This window comes from Dromaius novaehollandiae, chromosome 1, assembly GCF_036370855.1.
Source record: "Dromaius novaehollandiae isolate bDroNov1 chromosome 1, bDroNov1.hap1, whole genome shotgun sequence".
Lineage (NCBI taxonomy): Eukaryota > Metazoa > Chordata > Aves > Casuariiformes > Dromaiidae > Dromaius > Dromaius novaehollandiae.
In genome coordinates, this window is record NC_088098.1 from 22139873 (window position 1) to 22166474 (window position 26602).

The 26602-nt window shown below is 39.5% G+C and overlaps 1 protein-coding gene across 2 annotated transcripts in view; it reads right to left on the reverse strand.

The window, feature by feature from the left end:
* CPED1 (cadherin like and PC-esterase domain containing 1) overlaps positions 1–24852 on the reverse strand; it is a 153016-nt gene extending 128164 nt beyond the window's left edge. For both annotated transcript variants that reach the window (XM_026113527.2, XM_026113529.2), the window contains exons 1-3: positions 24714–24852; positions 23773–24243; positions 11580–11766 (exon numbers count right to left, since the gene is read on the reverse strand). In XM_026113527.2, the coding sequence (XP_025969312.2) occupies positions 11580–11766; positions 23773–24021 (436 nt within the window). In that variant the 5' untranslated portion in view covers positions 24022–24243; positions 24714–24852. The remainder of the gene's footprint in view (positions 1–11579; positions 11767–23772; positions 24244–24713) is intronic.
* Positions 24853–26602: the final 1750 nt, after the last annotated feature.

Below are 26602 nucleotides of genomic sequence, written 5' to 3' on the forward strand. Positions count from 1 at the left end.
GTGATCATAGGGGCTACAACAAAAATAAGAGGCATGAAGTCTCTTCCCCACCAAAATATGACCAAGCCTGCTAGTCCCGCTACTCTTACTAGGAAGAGTCTCGGTGTTTCAAGAAGGAGCACCCGACAAGTGGAAAGAGCCAGAGGCTGGAGAAGAGATTCAATGGACAGTAGTACCTCAGAAGAAGGGGTTGTACATGAAGAAACAGATTTTTTTCAGTATAATTTCCTTCCTTCCCTTTACATCAACCTTTCTACAACACCCACTTTCTTTGCAACAGGACGGAAAATATGAGGAACCTGGGATGGAGAATGCCTCTGATGATATAGTAATGAGATTTCATCCGTGACTTTAATGAGCAACAACTGTGCTAGAGGCCAGGAAATTGCCTCTCCCTGCAAACAGAGAAGCCTCATGATAAGGATACCCAAGAAATATATAGATTTGTTTATTCATCCTAACATCCCATCTCATTTTAATTACAATGTGCTAAGATTATAATTACATTGTTAAAAGTATGGTGTTTGATCACCTCTGCAAGAAAAGAAAAAGATATATATTTTTAAATGTCTGAATGAAGCACTTGCATTTACAGCACTCAGGCATTCTGTGCCAGTATAAATTAAAGATCTCTTAAGACCTGAGAGGCAGGAAACTATCAGAATCTTATAAGGGAGAAACTCAGGAAGAGAGGCAACAACTAAACTAAACAGTGCCAGCCTGCAACCATTTGTTCTGGTTAACTGTTTTCTTCTCCCTGGGTGGCCACACAATGCCCAGGCCCGGGCTAGGAGTCACAGTTCAAGCCAGTGACAGTTCCCAATACCTAGCAGAGATGAGACCGCCCTCATTTAGGGGAAAAGGGAGTTTACATCTGTGGACATAAGCCATGTTGTGTCACTTGTCCTCAGAACCAAGGAATGGGCCCATTTTATTTCTGAGTTAGACACTGCCAGAGAAGCTATGGTGACACAATAACTAAATGGTGGCTAATATAAGGGAGATTTCCAACAGCACTCATGGATACTGTTTTCTCGGCAGTGTCCTATGTCATCTCCCAGCACTACTCACCTAGCATGCTATGGGGCAGTGAAAGTAGGTGATACAGACACATTATCGCAACTACTGTGTCGACCATCCATGGAACATGAACCTTACAGTAGATGTCAAAATTATTCCCCCCAAAACATCTTAAAAAAATGTAGGGTCAGACCTTTCACTTTTGAAAGTCAGCAGAAAAAAACCCGCGTTACTAGATAAGCAGAAAATGTGCACTGCAACATTTGGGATGTAAATCAGATGTGCTGTGGAGCTGGGCAAAGATGAAAAACAAACAAACAAAAAACCTCTGCTGCTTCCTCCTAATTCGTACATCATCCTGTCATAAACAGGGCAACCTAACATATCTATAGTTACTTTCTATAGCAGTACTTTCTTGAGGATAGCTTTATTTTCTTCCTATTCTAAGATCCTTCTCCAAAGGTCTTTTTCTAAAGCCGTAACACTTCATCCCAAGTGAAAAAGTGCTTAACATGTGCCAGATTCTGTGTATTTAATGCCCCTGTTTTCAATCCTGTCTTTACAGAAAATTACCTAAGATAATTATTTTTTGTTGGAGACTGACTTCTAGAAATGCCAAGGTGATACCGAGCTTCACTGTGCTTGTAAAAACTGGATTGAGGACTACTCTTTTTTTGAAAGTCACTAGAAGCCAGATGTAAATATATACATATATATTTAAGTGCCTAATTACCATTTAGGCAGCTAAATACTTTTTTAGATGGAGTCCAAAATAGCTAGGTCTTGTTCTGATTTTATTTGTCTGCCTATTTAACAAAGTACTTAAAATAGGATACATATCAACATATCTATCTTCTGTTAAAAAAAATAAAAATAATGAATTGCAGCAAACGCTGTGCTTTGCTTCGAAACAAAGAAAAAATGTTTCTGTCCCATTTTACCATTCTGCGCTGAAGTCCTTTTTCTGAAAAATGATCAACAGAGCCTTAGTCCAATTGTCAGTTGTAAAATAATTGTGGGTTTGCCAGATTCATCTTGCATTTACATAATATAGAAGAAAACATCGCACATTCTATGTACATTTTAATAGTTGCTATAAATTAAAAATTACACTCCTTTTTATAGCTAAGTATTTATTTTGCAAAGTATTACCACAAATACCAGAAACAAAGTCATTGTAACAATGTGCTTGTTATAGAAACTTTTAATGCCTAGAATCATTTGTTTCAAACTTTCCAAAATGCATACCATCCAGACTTTCTGTCCTTTCCTCTCTCAAAGTATGAATATATTTTATTTTTACTTATGTGATGCATCACTGAGAAAATACTTTCAGAATGTATTTTTTACACTTGCTACACACTGAGGCTGCTAGTCTTCTTTTCAAGCCCTACTACTTTGTTACTTTTTAATCCAAATCCTTTCCATAATTTGTCTTGCTACCCTGTTGTCAAAAATGGACATTGTTTTGTAAGACCTACCAAAAATGACTGAAATTAGTTATATTTTTATTTCTTTTTTCATAATCAGAGAAAAGGTATCACTTTTGGTATTCATTTTCTGTATGAAATAACTTTTTCAGAAACCTGAAAGCTATCATGACAAACTGTTTTGATTTCTGAGCAAGTCAGAGAAGCTTTATCTCTCTTCAACATCTGTGCAAACTAGGATTGCATCCAAATGGACAACCTCGGGGTCCAAGTAAGAGAGTATTCAATATTCCATTGAAAAGTCAGCTTTGAGGGGGCATAGTAAACATCACAAGGGTAGAATAATCATTCCCCCACACGGGAAGGGTTTCCATTTTATGAAAAATAAGCCACTGCATCAGCAATATGGTGCATGAAGCTTTCAGAAACACATTCTAACCTGTGGGTGGCTACTGCACTTTTGATGTCTGGAACATTTTTGGGATACAGTATTCAAAAGAGCTGTCAGCCAGAAGTGGTTGCAGCTGGAGAAAGCTGGAATCTGAATCTAGGACTGGAGTAGACTAGCTGCAAATTACAATAAAGGCCCACACAGCATACAAGCTTTTTGCTATCTGAACCAATAAAAGTCAGGGTAACTAAAGTAAAAAAACATTGGTTTGGTTTTAGAGATATATGAATGCCTCTACCAAAAACAGAAGCATAACAATGAAAGACACCACACATCTCACAGCTGATCAGGGCTCAGAGCCAGCAAGCTCAGCAAAAAAGCTTCCAGCAGCCAAAACACTGGGCAACACTGATGCAACAGTCCCTTAGACAGATTGTTCTGACAAGACTCCAGCAAGATTCTGGCTAGACTTACTGTCATTCTCTCAGCACCTATATTAGTTTAGGAACAGACACATGTATTTATAAAGCAGGGTCTCTGCTTGAACCCTATTAAACCAGGATTCATTTCTTAAACTGAATGAGGGCAACATTTTAAACATATCTGGAATAATCCATTTTCTGCTGTTACCTTCTTATCCCATAGGCTACATTTTCTAAACATGGTCTCAAACCACTTTTAAAGAATTTCCATATTAACAGTACATTGTAAAGCTTGTACGCCTGTATCTTAATCCCTCCTATTTCTTTAATTTCAGTAGAATCACACATTGTTGCTGCCTTTGGCCAACGGGTCTATCTGCCTGGACACTGGTGTTTTTCAGATTCTATTAACATGACATAGTTTATTCCAGCAAAGATTTAATTTTAGCTCGCTGTGTAATCAAACAGCTGAAATATTTTAATTACTGTGTATTCTAAGTCAGCCCAACAAATACCACTCTCCATTGGACTGTTTGTTCTGTTTATATGACTAAAAAGAACTTTCAAAGTAATATATGTTTGGTAACTTTACGACTAAACGCAATTTTTTGTTTTTAATTTGATAAAGTTCAGTGTCCTTACACTTTTTTTTAACCAGTTAAGAATTTCCCTTTTGCAAGGAAAAGAGTGCTTTTGAAACAGAGTTTTTAGTACAATTCTGTAGAGAGTCTATTTTAACTCTACAAAGAAATAGTTTGTGTGCTTTTTTGTCAGAAAACATGAATATGTTCTGTTGATAATTAGGAAGGAGAACACACATCGTTCAGAAAAATATATAACGCATTTAGATTCCCTCAGAAGAAACCACAGGATCCCATTAGAGAACAGCATTTATTTGGGTATGTCAGAAATGCATTTGTCTTGTACTGAAACCAACGACATTTGTGGCATGAGATTAGGCCTCCACTTTCCACTAATCGGCAAATAGCCAGGCTTAATTGCTAAAAGCAACATTAAAAAGTGACCAAAATGATGTATGACATATGTTTTTGGTACACATTTTTTTCCCAAAGTATACTGAGCTTTCATTTTATGGAAGCAGAACCTATTTAACAAACACATTAAGTATGCTTGTAATTCATTATGCTCTGAGGATTACCACATTTCTAAGTATTTCGCTTGTCTAGGAAATTCCTTGCTGAACAGCGCACAAAAAGAATGTTTCTGAAATGTATATATTACTTGTCAAAGCTTTGCACAGGACTCAAATGACATATATTTTGCATTAGGAAACCAACCTATTTTGTATACTGTCAGCTATACATTTGTATCAGCAGTTAACCAGAGATTTTTGGAAAATAAGTTACAGCTGCTAGATTTGAAGATACGCATAATGTAACCCACAAAATACTTTTTTGGCCAGCCTCACCATTATTATTTTGCACGATATTTTAAATGACTTATTTATGATAGAATGGATCTTGTGCTTTCGCTGGCTTGCTAAGATCTCCAGTCCTGCTTACTTAACCTTACCTCCACAGGGTTGTTTACACTTTCAGAACCTGACTTCAATTTTCTTTAATTTTCTCAGAGACTTTTGTATTTATAAAAGCTGAGCATCTAGTGACCTCTCTATTCCTGACATTTCCATTACTCTCTGCTATGAAAAAGAACAAAAACCCCAGTGTCTCATTTCTGTTCCAAAAAAAACTAAACTGCTTCCTTCAGTGGGTTGGTCCTTGTAATTGAAAATGGCAACCAGATGTTTACAGAACACACCAGCAATTTTCCTTGAGGCCTTTACTCTTTATAATTGTTTGCTAAAGTTAGTTGGATTTCATGGAAACTTGTCTAAGGCTGAAACAGCAAGTAGGGTCTCTCTCTAACTGTACTGTGGACAATTGAAAATAAAAAAAGAAATAAAAGCAAAGTTAGAACTAATGCTACATACTCCTGTTAATGTATTTCAAACTCCACTCACTAAGAGAGGAGATTTTTTTCTCTTTGAACTGTTTTTTACAGCCCATCCCACTAAAGCTGTTTCTATTTCAGAGAGTACATACATTACTTACATGGTAGCTGCTCAAACTTCAGCCATACATTACTTACATGGTAGCTGCTCAAACTTCAGCTGGCTATACTCTAAGCACCACTGACTTTATGATCCCTTCCCTTTTCTCCACACCTGTCAGAAATATTTTCTCACAGATTTGTATTTTTGAGTATATTTTGCATTTTAAGAAGATGCAGAAGAAGATGCTGTAAGCCACATATTCCTTATTCCTCAGTTCAAGCCCTGAGTCACAGCTGATTTGTAGCTGGAATCACTCCATGTTGTTTAGAAATCACTGTTTTCCCTGTTCAGTTTATCTGCCTCATTTCCTCAAGGCCACCTATAGACTTAAGGAGTTCTGTGAGTCCATATTGTTGCCCTGCAAGGGGACACACTACACCCAATAAAATCTATCTGATATTTAAAGATCTCTAAGTATGGAGATTCCACAGCTCCAAGGAATCTCTTCTATTGCCTCACTAACCTTATCCCTAGAAAAGTTTTCCTAATATCTAATCTATTTTTTTCTTGTTGCATTACTTCATGTCCAATTTACCATGGACATGAAGAATGAATTATTCCTTTCTTCCTGGTAGCAGACTTTTTCACATTTTACATTAACAAGTACCTCCATTCCCCCAGTCTTCTCAGTGTTTATATTCGCTTAAGAAAGAGCAGTTCTGTGTCCTCCTGTTTCTATCCCCTCCTCTAATTCTCACTACTTTTGCTGATATAGTATGTCTTGGGAAATGAAAAGTAAATGTCTGACAGTCACCAGGCAGGGCCTTCAAGCCTCTGAAACCCATGGCTGTAGTTTACTCACTAAACTAATTAGCAGCCTTGAGGAAAGTATTACTGCCTGCGCTTATGAAGTAGCACTTCTGCAAGTTCCTACCTTGCTGCTGGCCAGATGTCAGCAATTAAGCTGATTCTTTGGTCGATTTAGCCTCTGGTTAAAAGTATGAATAGTCAGGAGTACTAGAGGTGATACAATATGCTAGAGAAATAGCATAAAGATTAACAGCAAGGAACATGTGTTTTCATCCTAGTTCTGACAGTGAGTCATATGGCATGAGACAAGATTCAGCTTTTATCCTAATTTCTCCATCTGCAACCCTGGTGTGGTAACATTTGTCGGTCCTCTAGGCCTATTGTGAAAAGAAGCAGACAGAAAAAGATTTGTTTTTTTTATGTAGATTTTCTTTTAAGAGCAATTTTTTCAAATGACACATAAGAAACCAACAAACCAAAATGAAAAACTGACAAAGAATGATTTTGAAAACTGCTTTTTCAGAGAAGCAAGGTAGATTTTTTATCATCTCTCCACTGCTGCTTCAGTCATATAGCATCCAGTCGTAGACAGAAACCCTCAGCTAGCATCACTAGATGGGTGCTGAACACCTATGCCTGCTCTGCTTTCTTGCTACCTGCTCATGCTTCTTGACATTCCCAAACTGCAGCTTTTTCATGTTTCCCCAGGAAGCAGCCACTTTGTGCAAGGAACTAAAGAAGTGTTCTATCCAGAGTGCCAAGGAGCAAGCCAGCAGTAGCCATATCTACTCTAACAATTCAGCAATCTTCAAATCAGCACTTTACAGCAAAATGAAAATGTTCAGGCTGCCCTAACAGTGAGGGATTATTCACTACTTGCTGTAAAAATAAAACCCTAAGTATGCCATGAGAAACACTGGCATTAATGTCACCTTAAATGACAGACAGATCTCTTGACCCTAGCACAAAAAGAGAAGAGAAAGACTCATTTGAATTTGCCTGATCATCCTCATAGTTAATTGTTGGAATCAGGGCTTAATCTACACAGCAAAAGAACATAAACACAGCATGTTCTTAAAATGGCAGAAAACAGAACAGAGTTCAATGAAACGATACTGATAAAGTTAGCAAAGAGGAAATAAATTTACATCTAATATTGTTTGCAATATTTGTAAATTTAAAAATATAGATAGAGTATGATCTTCGCTGAACAATCTCAAGTGGATGAATACAACATGGAGCTGATATTGATTTCAGTTGAAATAAATATCAAGATTTATTGACCCAAGAAGTATATATCAACCAAAGTTAAGCTGGGTTCAATACTTATGTTATGGAACAATAAATCACCAAGAAAAAAAATCGATATATGCACTGTAACCATCCTTCTAACGGCTTGCCTAAAATTTCATCTTCAGTGGATGTCACTCAAGCTGCAAACAGAAGCCATAGCAAAGCTTAAATACTTCACTGTAGTACTCTAAAAATAGGAAATGATGCTGTAAAATCAATAGTATGGAACTGGTATATGATTCTTTTTTAAAGTCATCCACTGTAATTGCACAAACTTCCAGCAAATTATTAAAATTAACATTCTAAGGCAGTAGGGAGCATATGATGTCACACTGCACTTCGTTTGCCAACAGCCGGAATAGATGAACCTTCTTCCATGGCCAAACTCACTAGCCATGATTAAGGATATGCAAAACCTTTTTCCGTTCCAGAGGCTGGAACAACAGAATTTTGCATGTTACTATAGAATGAATTAAAACTGATCAGTCAGATTTGTAGCATACAATTGCAAATCTTTTTTGGAGCCTGCAGTTTTCTGAGATTTGCCTAACTGCCAGTAAAAGTGAAGAATAGAGAAATGAAGGAAAAGCCTATTAAGGAAGGTCACCATTGACTAATAAGGCAACCACATGGAGCAAAGGACAGAAAGACTGATGGCTACGGCAGAAAAGATTTAAGCAGCATATTTATCTTAGAAGACATAATGTGGAGAGAGTGTGGAATTCAGGGAAGGTTCAGACAGCAGAAAGTAACTAGGAACAAATTATGTTTGGAGGGCAGAAATGCATTTTAGTCACATGAATTTCTTAGAGTTGGAGAGCTGGTGAAAATGTTGGGATCCCAGGGCCACAGGGACCCACAGGCCCTATTAATCTTTCCTGTGACCCCAGAGATGAGAGATTATCTGACTGGAAGGAAACGTAAGAAGGCAGAAGACTCTGGAAAATCTTTGGTAGGTTCTTCTCCAGCATTTGCTACTCCAGGACGACTAAGGGTGCTCTGAAGTCAGACAGTTTATCCCACTTATCTCCGACAGAGCAGAACAGCTCTGCGCTGGGCTGGGCAAAGGAAGGCCTGTAACTTTTGAGGCTCAGCAGGGCAAATCTCCCAGGAGGAGGCCTGGAGGTGTATGGCTTTCTTGCTGCTCCTTCTAATCCTTTTATTCTTTTCCTTGAGGCTATGTGACACTTCTTCCAAACCCGCTCTGAGGCTGGATCAAACACAGAAGTTGTCTCATTTGCTATGCCTCTGTGAGTAGATTCTCAAATGTGAGAAAAAGACAAGGAGGAAGGAAGGAACAAAATACCAAGCACACCATCTTCTGCCTAACTGGAAAACAAAAGTGCGCTGACCTGATTTGAACTTTCTGTTTTACTATCGACTTACCATACATACCAAGGACACTGAACATGCCTAAATGGATCTACCCCTAGCTGCAGCCTCATGTCCAAGGTGGCAATCCCAGCTCACCACAAAACTTGGTTATCCTGTCATCTGCTAATAAAACAGCACCACCTCCCTATCTCCTCCTCAGCAGCAGAGTGAGCTGTGTTAAACCTTACATCAAAACTGCCTCATTTTTAGATGCTACAGAAGGAAGTCTCAAAGCCACTCGAGGTTAGAGCAGATATCATCAATCCATGGGCTGTTTCCGCCATGTGGGATTAATCGCAAAGGAAGAGTGAAAGCATAACTACTTTTTGCTCAAGCAAAGATGCTTAAGAATTTACTGACAAAACTCTTTCTCAGTGAAAAATGAAGGGTTTGAATAATTTATATTTACTGCAGAAAGTATCTGTATGGATTTTTCACAGGAAACCCATAAACCACAATCCCTTTGCCTGAAAAGAAGAAAGTATGTTTTACCTTTTAGCCAACTATTTTCCAGTTTCCAGAACTCAAAATGTTCTGGTTGGTCTGTAAGAAGCAAAAAATTTCCACTTAAGACTGTTCTCCTGATGTTTCTCTATGGCAGCCATGAATTCAAAATAATGCCTTCAGCCCAGGTGTGGAGGATCTCTCTGGAAGATCAGTGTGCAGAGCTGCCACACTTGGGTTTCAAATGGAAGCTCAACTGGTCCCAAAATTAATAATCAGCCAGAACAAAAAAGTTAGGAATGTTTTGTAGTGTTTTTTTTTTTTCCATATATGACTTCAGCTAGACTCTTGGCTCACTGCCATTCTAAACAAAAAATCCTTTAGAAATTTGAGTGAACTTTGAAAGATACATGAGTAAGACAGACTGCACTGCAACTGCACAAAAATAAAAGCACCAAATAGAGCAGCTAAATAATACCAAGTAAGAAGGAATGACTCTTTTTATAGATTTTTCACAATATTCATGATCTATGTTTCTCAGTCCATTACCTGTATCTTTTTAATAGAGGCTCCAAGGAACATACTTTTTATAAATTATAGTATCCTATTAGGAAAACATGACAAAGAATAACTCAAAATACTCTTCTCCAAAGTATGGTGTATCAAGTACTATACCATCCAGACCAGTAAAACCCATCATTTACTGGCAAAGAAAAATAACTTTGAGCATAACTTGTTTAGTTCTAACAAAACATCATCAGCTTGGTATGCAGACATGCTCTTTTACTTACTTCTTGTTTTTAAAACAGGACTTTAAAGCTAGGCACTTACATAAGTCTGTTTTTAACTGTTCCCTGTGTTATGTTGCCACGAAATGGAATCAGTGGAGTCTTACTCTTTACCTTAAATCGGCAAGCATTTGACTTTTCTCAATACATCTAACATATGCTGGAAGCTGTAGGATGTTCCTGGAAAATATGTAAAGCTTTTTTTATTAAGGTTTTTTTTTCATTACTGGAAAAATACTGCAGGAAGTACTGGTGCCAGCCTGTAAAATATCCAGTTAACTTGATTTCTGCAAATGCAGTGTTTGGAGAGTAACAAACTTGTGTTGCAGAAGGTGAATCTGAGTTGGCCACTGTAGTAAAATTTAGTGTAGTGATTTTTTCCAAGTCCTAAGTGAATTTGGCATGCCTGCTTCCTCAGCCAGCTGAAATGCAAGTATGTCAGAGATGGTGCATACAGTCTCCAGAGATATTGCCTTTTCTCTGAAGCCCATCTGACATTAGCAAAGCCTGCAGACATGCCGTGTCTTGTCACTGTGTGAGGGTCGGTACTCAAGGCAAGGAGTGGCTGAGAGGTGCTTGTGAAACCAGATTAAAATAAGAGATTGAGGTGAAGACAATTTACTACTTTGCAGTGCAGCCTGACAAGAAAACTGTATGAACCTCATTTTCAAGAAAGTTTCTTGAAGAAAGTTGAACTTGAGATAGAATTTTCAGCATGCCAAATAATTATGTTTTTAATCTATGAAACTACTGATACTGGTTAAAGCACAAAGCAAAACTGATGTTCTCTGGTAACCCCAGGAATTTATTGAAGTCAGAAAGATACAAGTGGTGCTGTCTTGTAGAGCCTTGCGGTCCCTAAATTGACTTCCAAAAGAATATTGAATTGAGATCAGTTTTGGTCCTTACCTCCAAGGTGTCCAACAGCACTTACACACACTCCGCATATTTAACTGGTCACACTCAGCATATTTAACTGGTGTCCAAAGCTCCACTGTAAAGCTCCACAGTATGACTTTACATCACAAGGATACAATCTCTTGTGCAAGAGACAAAGTTTCTTCAGTAGCCTGCTTTAACTATAGACAGAATTTCAGCAGGAACGAAGAACCTGCAGAAATTCCCCCCAGCTTCTGCTGCAAGTGAAAAATGCACTTCTTCTATATTGTGTTTTCTAACATGCTCAGTATATCCATTACAAAAATATCAAAACATTATGCAAGCAAAAAGCCTACCTTTCTGCATATGGCTTTCCTGTTAGAGTGAATAAGAACCAAATTTAGCAGATATTTGTTATGCCATACAATGCTCTACTGGAAATCACTGAGTGAATATATTGATGAAGTTGCTATGAGAAGTCACCAGGAACAGAACTAAACTGATTTGGTTTTCAGGACTAACTGGAATGTGTTTTTTTTACAGAAGGAAGCATCTAATGGAAGAGTCTTTGTGAAAAACTAGTGCATAACTGGGAAGGACTAGAATTTGGTTTGCAATCTTAGTTCACACATAAGTTTTAGCTCGGTGGCAGAATGTTGGATCAATAGATAACATTTAGTAATTAATGAATTACGTAATTAGCATCATTCTTACTGTGATAATGGCCCTCATGTTTGGGCCCTTCCGTCAGTCTTCTGTTTTCAAGAACTGTAACTGTATATCCACGTTGTGCCAGTATGCGCTGACAAATCTGACGTTCTATTTTGCTGTGGGCAGGAGGAGCATACAGAACTGCTCTTCTTGTATGGCTTCCAAAGTACTGGAGAATGGACTCTTCGATCTAACAGCAAATACAACACAAAGACAACAACTGTAAGATAAGACACCTCTCAGGTTTATAAAATATAGTTGTTATTTTTCACAAAAAGAAGCCAGTAACTTACTGTGACAATCTGGTAAATATTTATGATACAGTTTAAGGATTCTCTTTATATTAGGGACTTCTGACCACAAACCCACAAACTCCATTTTTTCTGCCCTCTCCATTTTTCCATTTTCATTTTAGACTAACATTTGAAGGGTTTCATAGCTTAGGGTAACAATGGATGATTTTTAAACCATAGTCTTTCCACCATGGAAAAATCTTGGGCTGAAAACCAATCTGCCCAGATGAACTGGTAACAGAACTTGCAGGTGAGTTTGACCATGGTATGAGGCTGATACGTGGGTGACCTGGCAGAGAGAGCTTGATGGTTCTCATGTCAGCTGTTTCAAGGAACATATGTCCTACACAGATGGTGAGCACAGGGGTCTGAGTTCTAATATGCAGCATGATTAAGGGAAAGAAGAATAATACTGACATACGGAAGGACGCAGGGGAACTGTAAACAGCACTGTAGGTTGCTGTGCCTCTTGAAAATTATGTATATCCCTGTCTGCACCTTATTACTTTTCCAGAAGCTATTAGTCCTATACGATCCAGTCCATGGCAGGACTGGCAGAGAAACATGTATATAGCAGCAAGGAGCCTTTCTCCTTGTATGATGTCTCCAAAGAATTCCAAGAAACTCTTGGGCTGTCTACCATCCAGTGTCTTTCCCACACAGGGCCTAGTGACAGCAGCTTTTAGAGAAAACCCTTCCTCCCTCTAATAACCAAGGATATGAGCTTCTTGCAAGGGAAAAGGGAAGTGAGCCCTCCCCCTCTAAGACAGTCCTGCAGACTGGACCTATAGTGTGAGCATGAAATTTAGATCTGAAAAGAGTGAATCCTGGCGTCACTCTCACCTTGCAGCTAATTCTTTGGAAAAGGGGGTATATCTAGTGTTAGTTACACAGGGCATAAAAATAGGATGTTCCATGTGGGAAACAGGTAATTAATATCTGAAATATTCTACCTGTTCTTTTGCAATAAATATGTCATTAGCAAACAAGATTTTCTTTTGGTGAAAAGTATTTCTCTTTAGGATTGAAACATACTAGCATTTAAGGGTTTTACTTCAGGATATGAAGTTAGTTCTTGGCAAGTGCATGAATTCCAACCCAGCAGTAGCCACCAATATCTACTTTAAAAATTAAAAGTTATCCCATGACTTCTAGTTTTAGTAAATTTGGAAGCACTACACAAACAAGGCACCACCATTCTTGCACAGAAGACCACATCGAAAACAGAAACAGATGCTTTGATATAAACAAATGCTATTCGAGATGTGTCCAGTTGTTTATAGGCCTGGGAGATAGTGCTAAAGGCATTCTCTCAGCAGACTCTTCTCCAAGTACAGGATGTAGTTTTATGTTACACTTGGCTAAAGTATAAGTTGCTCTGTGGCACTGAGGAGCATGCACTATTTTAGAGCTCTGGATCTCATGGCACTTCTGCTCTCATTCCAGAACACACATCCTCTGCAAACAGGATTAGCATAACTGATGAGGGGACACTGAAATATATCTAGCTACACCACTGTCAGAGTCTTCTACATATATTTGCTAAATGTGTAACCCAAAGCTACTTCAGACATTGGGATATTCAGATACATGTTGATCACATGCTGGTAGGAAGAAGCATAAATAGTATATGATCAAGTCACAGGAATTATGTTACGTAACCTTGTCAGATGTCCTCCCCTGTCCTTGCAATATTTTTAAAACATGCTAGTTGAGCCGTAAGCTCAATGCTAAAACGTCCCAAAACATCTCTTCCACACCACAGCATACTCCGCTTATTCTTTCCCATTCTGTCTTTGCCCCTCCCTCTTCTCTTACTCTTCGTTTTCCTGCCTCATGTAACTGCAGCAGCCACTGGCAGTCACTCTTCTCCATTTTCCTATGTCCTTTCCCTGCCTCTCTGTTCCTAAAAACAGCCCTCACCCTGCCCCCCCCCCCCCCCCCCCCCCCGCGCCCTCTCTCTCCTACTGCCACCTCATCCGGAGAAATGCTGCGTAACACCAGAGGCAGTTCGGCCAGGTATGTCCTACTCTCCATTTCACTTGCATCATGGAAGAAACTCAGCAAAGAGAGACACCTCTAGCTTTATTTTGCAAGCGGATCCAATTTTCTATCCCACATGTGTTATGCTGGCAAACACCGCAGGGTGAATTAAGGACACGCAAGGAGAATATAGGGGCTGGAGCCCAAGACACGCTCAGTATTTGGCTTTTCATTAGCAATTAGCCCTTGTCCCTTTCAGATCCCTCCCAATGCGATGGAGGGTGTTTGCTCTGCAGAGCGAGTCCTGCCTTAAACATTGCTGCCCTTTGTGTGTACCCCTCTTCGCTAATGGGCATTTTGCTTATCATGCTTCTCCTGTGCTTATGTTAGGAATCCCTCTAAAAAGGCCACTACCAAACTGTGCCTTTCTTCGTAACAGCAGTCTCCTGCAGCGTCACTCCTTAAGCATTTTGTTTAAAACCAATTTTACTAGCTTCTATTTCAAGCACCCAGCAACAATTTTATTTTCTCCTCAGAGAGATATTCCAAGAACAGCTCACAGGATTTACCTCATCCTGGCCCTGCCTCACCGCCCCACCTCTCACTGGGCCCCAGCTGGACATGAGAGCTCTCTTCACGGTGTCAACAGCCTCTCTCGTCCCCAGAAACACAGTCTTTTTTTCTGAATTAACAGCTTCGTGTCCTCCCTTAGTGCCCCTCTGCTCTCCACCGAGAAAGCCTACCTTCTTTTTTTGAGCAGGTGACCCCGCTGTCCTTCGGGCCCCGCGCTGCCCCCTTGCCCGCCGGTCCCTCATGCGCCTCCCCCACACCCGTCCCCACTGCCTCGGCCGTGGCCCTGGGGCAGGGGCTGGTGGCCTCGCACCGGTCAGCCAGGCCAGGCCGGGCCAGGACTGCCTGCCGGTGATAGAAACATCAGAGACAGGCAAGAATGGCACAGAGAGGGGTAGCCAGAGAGGGCTACAGCTCTCAGACAAATATTCATTAAAAAATAATCATTGGTAACTGGTTACTGCCCATTAGTGACACTGATACTAGTGAAAAAGAGAAAATTCAAGTAATGGCGATGATGTAAGTCACTTCCACAGCACAGCAAAGGCAAACAGCCCTGAGCTGTGCCCCGGCCCTGCGCAGGGGCCTTCCTCCGGCAGCCTGCCTCCGACGCACGCGCCAAGGGCCCGTGGCCGCCCTCACACATGGAGCGCACTGTAATCTACTCCAGATGGCCTGCGGAGCTGTCTTTGGGACTTTTCGCAGCTCAGGGACGCGCAAAAGAAATTTTTCGGTTTGTCCAAAACCTCCCCGCACAGAGCTAAGGAGACTCGAGCAGGCCTAGCCTGGCCCATGCTGCGGTGTGCACCCACCCTCCCTCCTATCATGCAAGTGTTAAACAAGAGTCACTTTTATCCACTAGCCTTCCAAACAAGCAATTAGAGACGACAGCATCTTTGGGGCACAGAGAAAATTCAGGCTCCTAAAATTAACAGCCTGACCTGGTGTTTAATCTGACGCTATTCAAAAATATGGCGTAGCTCAACACCATCTATGGTACTTGGTTGAGACCCACATATAGTGTTGCCAGATTTATTTCCTCTGCCCTTTCCTTTCAGAGCTATTTGTAATCCAGGTTACAAGATATAACATGTCCTTTCTGTTTTCTTGCCAAGCCAGGGCAATTTAGGGTGTTTTGTTTTTTTTTTTTTCTGTTTGCTTGTTTGGTTTTTTTTAAACTATCCTTTAGCTACAGAGTATTAAAACATTCCAGACAACTTCACATTTGTAGCAGGAGATTCCATAATTTCTTCCAAAGCTCTATAGAAAATGCCTTATATCATTAACCATGCTGATCTAGTTACTAGAAGAAGTATTTCAGAATTTCCTATATTATAGCAATAACAGTCATATTTCTATAAAAGTCTGCTGTTTTTCACAGAACCTTTTCTCAACCACAAAAAAAGGCAGTCTAGGCAGAGTTTTAGTATAGAAGAAGCAGAGTACGTAGATAAAAATAATCTGTTTGTATATTTTGTCATTTTATGATTCGGACTTTTTTGATATTCATGTAACTTCAACATGCGGCTGGCTTAGACTAGAAAAATGGATCCATAACATTTAGAACATTTCTGAGTAAGTGCTAATGAAAAAATGTTTTTTATGACAAAATCACTTTTTTTTCCTCTTTCCTCATTTGAAATTTCAGGCTATTTGTTAGCAGGTCAGTTTATTACAGATTCATTAAACCTATGTGAAAAAGACTGGTAAAGAACATCTGTGGCCCAAGTCTTATCTAGTGAATAGTGTGGCTGTCTCCACTGAAATTAATGAGGCTTTACAGCAAAGCTGAGATTTCCCATATGATTTAGGATGAGGCCTATGTCAGCTTTGACATGATATACCTGCTCTTACAGCTTGAAACCATTGCTCTTAGCAGAGTCACTGACCTCATTTTAGTGCAATAGGCTGTTACACACATGATCCATGGCCTTAACAACCAGTCTAAAGAAACTGTGACGGACTCTCAAGTAAATAAAAAAGCATAAAAATTAATTTTGTAATTTTGTTTTCAGCTTATATAATAACCTGAAAAACACAAAAGAAAATAAAATACTCTTTTAAATGAGCTCCATAAAATCTATTACGAATTTTAAAAGATCCAGCAAATGAAATATTCCTGTGAGGTCTTAACAAACCAAATAAACAATGTGGTCTATATAATGTGAAAGCTCCAGAATTACATAACTATCCTTGTCTGAATGAAAAGAGACCTTTAATGTCTGCATTTTACTTCTTAGTTCTGTCTGCCTGCAAATTCCAAGTAGCTGTGAAGTTCTCTGCTAAGGAGAAAATGTTTTGACATTTTCTTTTAAATCAGTTTATCCAATTCTAGGTTATGAGTGTATAAAGATACAATAGATTATATGAATTTCTAAAGTTTTCCTTTATCTTACAAAATTTCTGTGTTGTTCCAATTTAAATTCCAAAATCGGGTCAGTAATTAAATCCTACAATATATAATTATTGTTCTTGCTTTGGCCAAGAAGAAAATAGCAAAGATATTTCAAGCTGAGGGGAGAAAAACAGTTCCTTGGCATTTTTTCAGGTTCCAAGAAGACTGCATAATTCCATAAATATTGATGCATTGTCTCTGCCTGGCAAGGAAGCAAATATACAGTTTGAACTATTGCCATAGAATTTCATTGACCATCACTTCAACTTTGGAAACAAAATTCTTCTTCCTGAAATAATGGCCCAACTTGTCTGGCTGAGCTTCTCTCAGGGAAGAACTCAAAAGCTGTGAGTCATCTTTTCAGCTGCCCAGTTCTTGTTGCATTAGTCTCTGTGTAGTTTACTGGCAGCCTCTCTTTTACATCAAGCTACCCAAGACTGCTGGAGTCTTGTCCAATAGCTTCAAATAACTTGATTGTACCTTTACTTTTACCCCACCACTTCCTACAGGTGCTTGCTGCAAGAGAGAGAGATACAAGTGTTACTATGCCAACTGAAAGCCCTTTGCATGACAGGGGAGTGCAACAGAAATACTGTGAAAGAGAACCAGCCTTACACAGACAACACTGTCATTATTAGCAATATTCACAGGCAGACAGAGAACTGCCTAAATTCCATCCCATTCCGCTGGAAGAAAGCCAGCAAAGGACGTGTAGATCTATCTTCATGTTTAGATACTACCTAGCACAACACTACAATCCATGAGTGGGACTCCCAGACACTACCGCACTAATATTAATTATCATTAATAAGAGGAATGATAACAAAAACTTTGGATGTGGTTATAATAACCCAAGCGGTTCATTTACAGGACTGTAAAGACCTTTATTAATTCCAAATGTGACTTTTATGAATATTTGCATAAAAACTCATAGAAAGTTGTTCTTACTACTGTTGTATTTGAAATGCATATATCTCCTGTATTGAGAAGTAACAGGGAAGTTAATTTCCTGTTTCACTTTCTAGAGGACATTTAAATGTGTTGGCTTTATATATTGCTAGATTTCCTAATCAGAAAGGATTGGTCTGTAGAATGAAACGGCTGGAATGTTCTTCTACTTCCAATTGTTTGCTGAAAAAATACAGAACAAGCAACTAAATTATTGGCACCTACTTTGATAGCTCATTTCTGATGACTTCAGAAGCCCAAGAGCAAAACTAGAGTTATTTGCACAGTCATAACCAGCACACTGAGCTGGAAGTACGGAACTATTTTTCAAAATGCCTTTGTTTTATAATTGCATGTAGATCACAGAATTCACTGCCTTGTATTTGGAAAGGACTATAAGCCAGACCCTACCATCTTATCAAAATACATGATTTCGAGGAAAGGACTCCAATGAAGTAAATAAGTAAGACTTGACCTGTATTTCCCTTCGTCTACACGTTGCTGATGTATCCTTCTCAAAGTTCCCTTCCTGTAAAGAGTCTCCACCACACCCCTCTTTCCTGACTGCTATCACAACAGCTTTGCTCTTTATCACCAAAATATCTCTATCTGTGCAGTAAAAATAGCTGTTTCCTCAGTAACTTTTGCATTTTATATTGAAAAGGGGAAAAAAAATGTCCTGCTTTTGCAGGGTGCATCCCTTATCTTGTGAATGTAATATCATTCCAATGACACCAGTTGTTGATACCATACTATCAGTCAGTTGCATTTTATTAACTCAGGTTTCATAGTAGCTACATTTTCCACTTTCTTTGTTATTTTGTGAATAGAAAATAGTTCTCATTCATGTAGTGTATTTTATAAAATAAATGTCCATTTTAAGATTAAATTTACTTCAAAAATGTATGAAACCATATAATGGATAATGTGATCTTTTCCATCCAGCACTGTCACCACACTCCATTTCTGCATAATAGCAAAAATTATTCCTTCTCATTCTATCCTCCAGCTTCATTTCTCCTTTTTCTTACATTTACATTTCAACAGTTCCTACTAGTTTTGTCTTCTTTTCTTTCCACTTCCATTCCATCTCCCTTTCTCTTCCACCAATGCAAATTCAGTCTTTACATGCACAATCTCTTCCGAGACCTCTGAGGATACTATTACTCTGCAGGCATAGTTCCCTACTTTGCCTCCCACATCTCACCTCATCCAGTGCCTCTTCTTTTCCCGTGCCTTGTTCCATGGCACTCGTCTCCTGCCCTCTTCCTTCCCTTCTCATTCTGACTACAGCAAGTATATTACATCCAAAAAAAGCAACAGAAAAAAAAAACAGACATATGTCTTTAGAGTCTGCAGCTCATCAGATTTGTTTGAAATGTCTGCTTTAAGTTTTGATGAATTTTGCACTAAGGCAGTAATTTCCATTGACAGTGAAGTAGGGATGTCTGCCTCCAATAAGGTACAGTGCACTTCTCAAGAGAGAATAATTCCACCCTGGATGTCCAAAGTTCTGCTAACGATTCCTTAACTCTTTGGTAATTTCACTCCTGATTCTCAAGTATAGTTGCCTGGGTCTGTAACCTGTACAAGAGGTTCAGCTGGAACTTCCTCTAGATCTTGGTTATGACTAAAACATGTTTCTCCTTTTTTTTTTTCTACAGGTCTTCCTGGGGATATGTCTATCACACCAAAGGTAAACAGCAGGTTGAGGGCCTTGGAAGTGAAGACGGCTTACTGTCACCCTACCTATTATCTTTCATCTACAGGATGCTAGCATCACCCACTTATTAAATTCTCAAATAATCAGCTGCATGTCTTGTTTTCTTTTTCCCAGATGGTCCTAGATGGCTAGGGGATGTGAAGGGAGACTCTTGTAAGTGTGTATCCATGAAATGATCTCCTTCAAGGCCAACCTTAAAATTCTCCTTTCTTGTACAGTGGTCATGGTTAGAGAGCTAGTATGCTAAAACACTGCCTAGCACATAAGCAATACTATCTCATTGCATCCTTACGACTGCAAAGGTACTAACTGGACAAAATGCAGTGCAGCGCAGAGATACCTAAGCTGGCTCTGGCTGAGTTAATTCAGAGCTGAAACACATCTGTGACCAGCTAATTAGCTCTTCTCCAAAGTGGCTGAGAAGCAGATCTAAATTACTTAGGAGGAGTGCAATGGTTTTATAACTCTTGGGTACCAGAGGTATTTCTGACACAGTACTGTGCCATGCAAACCTACACCCAAGGCTTGTACAGGCTTTTTTTGTTGATACCTGTTTCAGTTTAGATGCTACAGCACCAACTCTCCTCTTTATATTCACAAATTTTATCATACAGGAGAAAAGTCTGTCTGGTAGAATCTGAAGACTGGATGCAGCTGGATGTGATGTCTTCCTGTCAGACTTTTACTGCTTCGTCTTAAAAGGGGTGAGGAGGAGGGGATGCAAAGGCTGCAGTACAAAAGAAAAATGGTCCAGAATGGGAGGTGAAGGCATATGGGTGATCTGAGGTCTTTGCTCTGCTACATGTGCTTCACATAAGCTTGTTTTCAGTATCCTAGACTGCTAACTCTACATGACAAAGGGTCATGTAGTGTAGACATTGGTTCTCCATCCCACTGCAGTTTTGTGAGGAGAGAGTCATTAAAGATCTTAAGTTCTTCATTACAGTAGTATTGAGGTCCACCGTGATCCTACATACATTTCCTTATTTTGGAAGTGTTTGAGGAAAATTCATCAATTAAATTTTCTAAAGCATCATATAAACTTTAGCCTTCAGGGTGCCATACTGTATGCTCAACACTGAAAATCAGGCAGATGCTAAACAGAAAAATAAAAGCTAGCTGGAGTTACGCATTTTTTACTCTTATGTTTCTGTTTCTTTGAAAATAAAAACCATAAAAATTTGGTAAGTACTATTGGGCAAGGAGTTAAAAGTGGATTTCTGAAGCTGAACTCCTAAACCTAGTTAGAGATTCTGAAATAAGAATTCTGTTTTCCAGGCTACAGATACTAACATTTAATTTTATACTAGAAAACGTTGACCTCTGCATGTGAAAATCAGTCTAAAGGATCAGGTCTCCAGCAGCTTTAAAAACCAAGAGTGCCTGGTACCCGAGAGAGAAGGAATTACCATGAGCTCTGTCAGGTTTTCCAGGCTGTCTTTTAAATCAGCATTTTTGTGATTAAAAAAAAACAAAAAACACTTGCTCTATGTGCCTGATAGTAATGGCTCCATCCCAGAGCACTTTGCATGTAAAGACACATTTACAGATCGAATTGGCAATTTCCAGCCCCATGCTCTTTCCACATTTTTGGAAGGGAAAGTTCTAGATAATGAGATGTATTTCAAACTCAGAGATAAAGTGGCAAAGTTGCACTTTCCTTCAAATGTCCCTCTCCTCTTCCCCCAATGGCTCATAATAGAGGCCAGCTCTTTTTTTTTTTTTTTTTTTCTGGAACCATTTGTGCTATGCATAGCCTGAATGCAGAAATTATCAGATGTCGGAAGGAGACTTTTCATATGCAATAACAATCATAACCAAATTCTCACACCAGGCTCAATACAATACTGATTGTTTCTATGAAGGAAGCAAGAATCAAGCCTGCTCCCACCCACTCAGAAGAGATTTCTACAGCCTGACATAAGGTGCCATATGACTCAAATCCCAGAAGCACCAGATCTCCTCTAAAGAATGGTACCTCTGGCACAGTCTTCTTTTCCCTAAACCTTATTCATGACATTCGATTTTGTGAAACACATTGCAGTATTTGCTTTAAGTCACTATTTAACTGCACATCAGATTCTTTTTAATACATTTGCCTGCTAGACTATTTACAGAGTAAGAATACATGTGACTAGTTAAAAATATGAACGTTTGGACTACATTTTACAGCATTTGTCCTGATTTACGCATGAAGATTTAAACCAGCAGCTTTAATGAAAACTGGTTTTCAACCTAGCTAGGGTGAGTGGGCATGTGATTGTAAAATAAAAGAGTGTAAAGTTTCAACTATGACATCTGTCTTCGATGTTACTGAGTACCCAATAAAATAAACAAGATAACAATTCAGCTGAATTCACCCACTGAATAAGCAGTGGGTGAAAAAACATATACAGTTCAAGAACAGATCTCAAAGCAAAGTGGTAGAGTTTTGTGGAGATGTGTGTCATTTCTGTTCCCTGAGATTATTATTTGGCCCATACAACCAACGGAGTATTCTCTGGAAACTGAGAGCGCAACTTGGAGCAACATCCCAACATGTGCAAGATATTTTGTTCATAAAGCTCCAGAGGAAACTTTCAAGACAAACAGTGAGCCAGCTATGGGTGGTCTTCAGAACTTGAAGAGGAATGTGCTAGCATAGCGCAGGATTGGGTAACAAACCTATCAGGCTTAACATACGCATTTAAATTTGTACCATAGGTTCAGTATGTGCATAGGCACATGCATTCATCCATGCTGGAAGGCAGCAAGTGCAGCGTATATAAGAACATAAGCTTCCTGTTCATTTCAAACAGCCAGCACACTGAGTTTAATGTCAATCTGCATTCTTCTCAGACAAGTTGGGAAAGTAGAAATTACAGGTGTTTTCAGGCAAACAACATGCTAGTCAAACTTTGCCATTATTCCACCAATTTACACAGTTAAAGCAGCTAACTGTAAAAAATGAAATGTTCTTTGACGTTACAACAGCAACGAGGAAAAAGGAATGGACTGTAAGTGTCACAAGTCATAAAACAATGCAATTCACACTGTCAGATGTGCTTATTTCCCTTTAATTTGTAATGTTTATTCATGTCATATAGTTGAACAAACCCAAATCTGAGCACCTAGTATACTAAAGGGTCATAAAAATATAAAGTTATGACAAATGCAATATGGAATAGATTTCTGGAAGTCGTAAGAAAAATCTCTCTGACCTTCACAACAAAAAAATCCATTTTTTAAGACTTAAGGTTAAAGAGTTCAGACCAAAGTCATTTTGCATATCTGTTTTTAATTTTTGCAGCAGATGCACTTTACAATGCCCTTCTAAAATCGATATTGCTGACCTTTCAGACTGTGAGCCCTGTCTAATCAAGCAAGAAGCCTTCTAAATTATTATTTTTACAAATCTGAACTGCTTTCTGTGGATGCTGTCCATAATGAGTGATGTCACAGATTAATGTTTATAGTCCTGATACAGTTGTACATCAAATACCAGTGTAATGATAATTTTACAACAAGATCTCTGTTGCACTATTAGAAAAAGCTTTACGGGACTGAAGAAAACCTGAAGCATTTGTGCTGGTACTGAGCACAGATTTCAGAGTAAAAATAACTGCCTCAGTCTGGAACATTTAACAAACCACATTTTCCAACTAAAATAACAGTGTATGCATCTGTTAGGCTTTAATACCCATTTTAGGGACCCTATACGAAATAAACATGAGGTCAGGTAACCTGAGGACAAAGTAAAATTTGTGGGCCAAGGAATTTCAAAGCAAACAGTGTAATTCAAAAATGTGAAAAGCTTTTTTTTTCTTTCCCCAAATGCAATTTATTTCAGCTTTTCAGCAGAATCCCAGTAAAGTTCAAAACTGACCAACAGATAACCTTAAAACAGGGCAACTGCAGTCTCAGTGCTAATTAACAGCCTCAGTCACTTTCACAAAATCCCACTGGCTCTTGATTTACGTGTCTGTACTATAAAGTCTCTGACCCAATTCCTAAAGCCAAAATAAAATACAGTCTGTGCAGCAAACTGAAACCTCCCTGGAGTCACACAGTAATGTAATGTTTCAGTCAAAGCTTTTAGGATTCATGTGTTAATAACACCATGCTGAAGAGCTAGTAATGGAGATGTGCTTGCACATACGCCATTGTCATTAGATCACTCATTTGTTTGTATACAGATCTCACATCTTAGAGCTCAGGTTAATTTTAGCTGGACTTACATGATCCTGCCAGACTCGCTATCCCTAGCCATGCTAATTGCTCAGCACTCTGCTCCAGCTGACTTACCTTTTTCACTGTCTGTGCATTACTGACAGGGAGGAAGCAGTGAGTGTTGCTTGTGGAGACCTTGTATCTTCCTTGCTGCATTTTAGTCTGTTTGTTTGGTGAGATCCCATTAACAACTGCTGAAAGGAAGCTGCTGGTCATGAGAGGAGTCAGGGTCTGGCAAAACAGACAGATGGCCACCACTAAGGCCAGAAGGAAGGGCCGAGGGCGACAAAGTCTGCGGCACCTGGGGACTTGCCCACAAACCATGGCCTTGCTGCCGTCCTCACTTCATCCTTTGCCACATTGCAGATGCAGTCAAAGCAGCCACTTTTTGCCAGGATAAAAAAGGCAAAGGCATGTATTTTCCAAAACTAGTTAGTTTTCGCCATTCCTACTTCTGAATTCTTTCCTGGTGCCTGCCTAGAAGTCACAGCTTTCAAAGGAGCAGAGATCTGTAAAGAACCCTCCCATGAGGGGTACGGGAACAACCTGTGAAAAAACAAGCGAATGGCAGTAAACAGCACAGTGTCACGGGTGGGTTGTAAAAAGCCATACTGGGCTCTCGTATGCCGCTTTCTTTGTAGAACAGACCTGCAGGCAAACAGGTGAGGAGCAGAAATCTTCACCCTCAACTTTGCAGAAGGAACTGCTCAGCCAAACAATAGTATCCAAGAAAGCAAGAGGTTAAAGCTTAGCATGTCCTGTCCACAGCTGAAAAGAGTAACAGAGCGTACCAACTTCGTGAACAGTCGTTTGCTGTTTTTTCTCTCTTGCATTCTCAATTCCCACTTTGTTTTTACAGTTTCCTTCATTCCCGTCCTTTTTAAATTGCCTCTTTCCTGTCAGCCTGCACAGCTCTCTCTCTTTAAATGATCATTTATCTGAAAACTGACAGACTATGAAGATTTCCTTTTGCATTTGTTTTGTCCGGATCGCGAGTTCAAGTTATGTTTACTTACTCAGTTCTTATCCTGTTAGAAGTTTTCCATTCTCCTCTAACAGGCTGCTGATTAAAACCACTTGGAACAACCCTGGCTCACGATCCCAGCTCGTCTCACACACTCTGAAGGCAGACACACGCACATACACACACCATCTGAAGCCAGTTGGACCACAGATTTCATATAAATAAAGGCTGGGCTGCTCAGAGGGTGGGGCTAAGCTAGCTCTGCTCTGAGCAGGCACGGCATTTGGAGACACAGCGGTAGATCTGGATCAGGAACAAGAGGTGTCCTTGCGCATGCTGCATGCCTCGAAGCCACCAACGCTGCAGTTTTTAGAAATCTGCTGTTACAGCAATGAATCTAATTGAAGCAATAATAATATCTTGCAGACAGTAAAAATCTGAGCGCTACCTGCAGTATTTTAATCCAAATTAACAAAAATGTTGTAAAAGGAAGCAGGTTTACTTGGATGATTAAGTGTCTGTGACAAAGCAGTTGTCAGTACTTTTCCATAGTATATGTAATATTTCATAGCAGCGTATAAATAAAACTTCTTACTAATGTTAAAGAGGGAAAGAAAGGAAGGCAGACACGAATACTCCAATGCAAGCACTTGGTATCTAAGTCACAGAAGATCTTAGTTACTACTTCCCCCTGCTGACACAGGACAGGGATGAGACAGATGGGAACAGTTGAGAGACTCAGTATTATCTTTATAGACCTAAACTTCTCATGTAATAAAGTACCTCTTGCTAAAAATATATGTATTCAGTTCATCAATTTTATCTTATATTCTCAGCTATTTTTGAAAAGAAAGAGTTCTTCCAACACTGCATTGTATATGAGAAAAGTGTCCATCAGTTATGATAACCTTGGGCAAACCTACACAATAGTGGCAGCAGCACTAGCAAGTTAGATCCCCATAAACAGCAGTGAGGACAACAGCATATATTTGTTTGATGTGTTGGTGTTTATTCATCTTTCAAATTCTTCTTTTTTTTTTCTGAGCTAAAGCCATCGGTTTGCACATATAGAAAAAGGCTATACAAGTCATCCAACAACTGAGGCAGAACTTCAGTTGTCACATACACTGCCTTTTAGTTCTCTCTCCGCTGCTATCTAAATCACTCCTCTCTGGAGTTGTCTGAATTTGACTCTTAGGCCATCCTGAGCAGGAAAGGAGTATGAAACTTGCCTCTACCCTCCAGTGATGAATGTTTTCCATCCACACAGAAACTGCCATCTGTGTCTACAGAGCAATGCTGCTCATGCCCCCTCCTTCCCAGCACACCAGCTCACATCCTCAGGCCCTGCTTCAGCCAGCCTGTGCTGCAAAGCAGTTGGCAAACCACCAAATCTGGCTAGAAGACCATGAAAAACCATGGGTTTCCTGCAGCTGACTTCAGGGTAGATTATGCCATACAATGGAGAGTGGTACCCAGAGAGCTGATACGTTAAAGGAGCAGCACAGAGACACTGTAGCCAGCCTGGGAGCCACAGTCACCCTGTCAGCAGAGGAGAAGAGCACAGGAGAGTTGTTTTATTGTTTTAAGAGACTGTCTTGTGATTTTCAGAATGCATTGATTTCTGGGCAGATAACCACTGGCATTTGCAGGGTTGTCAACTTCTGCCAAATTTTTAGTGAGGGGATTTTAGCCAGAGCTTTCCATGCTGTTGCTGGAGGACTTGGTCAAACCACTTTATAAAGATTTGGATTAAGGTTTGCCTCATGATATAGAGATCATAGGCCATTCCTAAAGGCTGACATTAGACCAAAGTAATTCAGTATCTCCTCTACCCCGCTCCCTTAGTTACCTTCAGGCCAGCAAGTAATTATGCACTCCCTCCCACCCTACATCATTTTTCCCTCTAGTTCCTAAGTGGGAGCTTTAACTTTACATTTT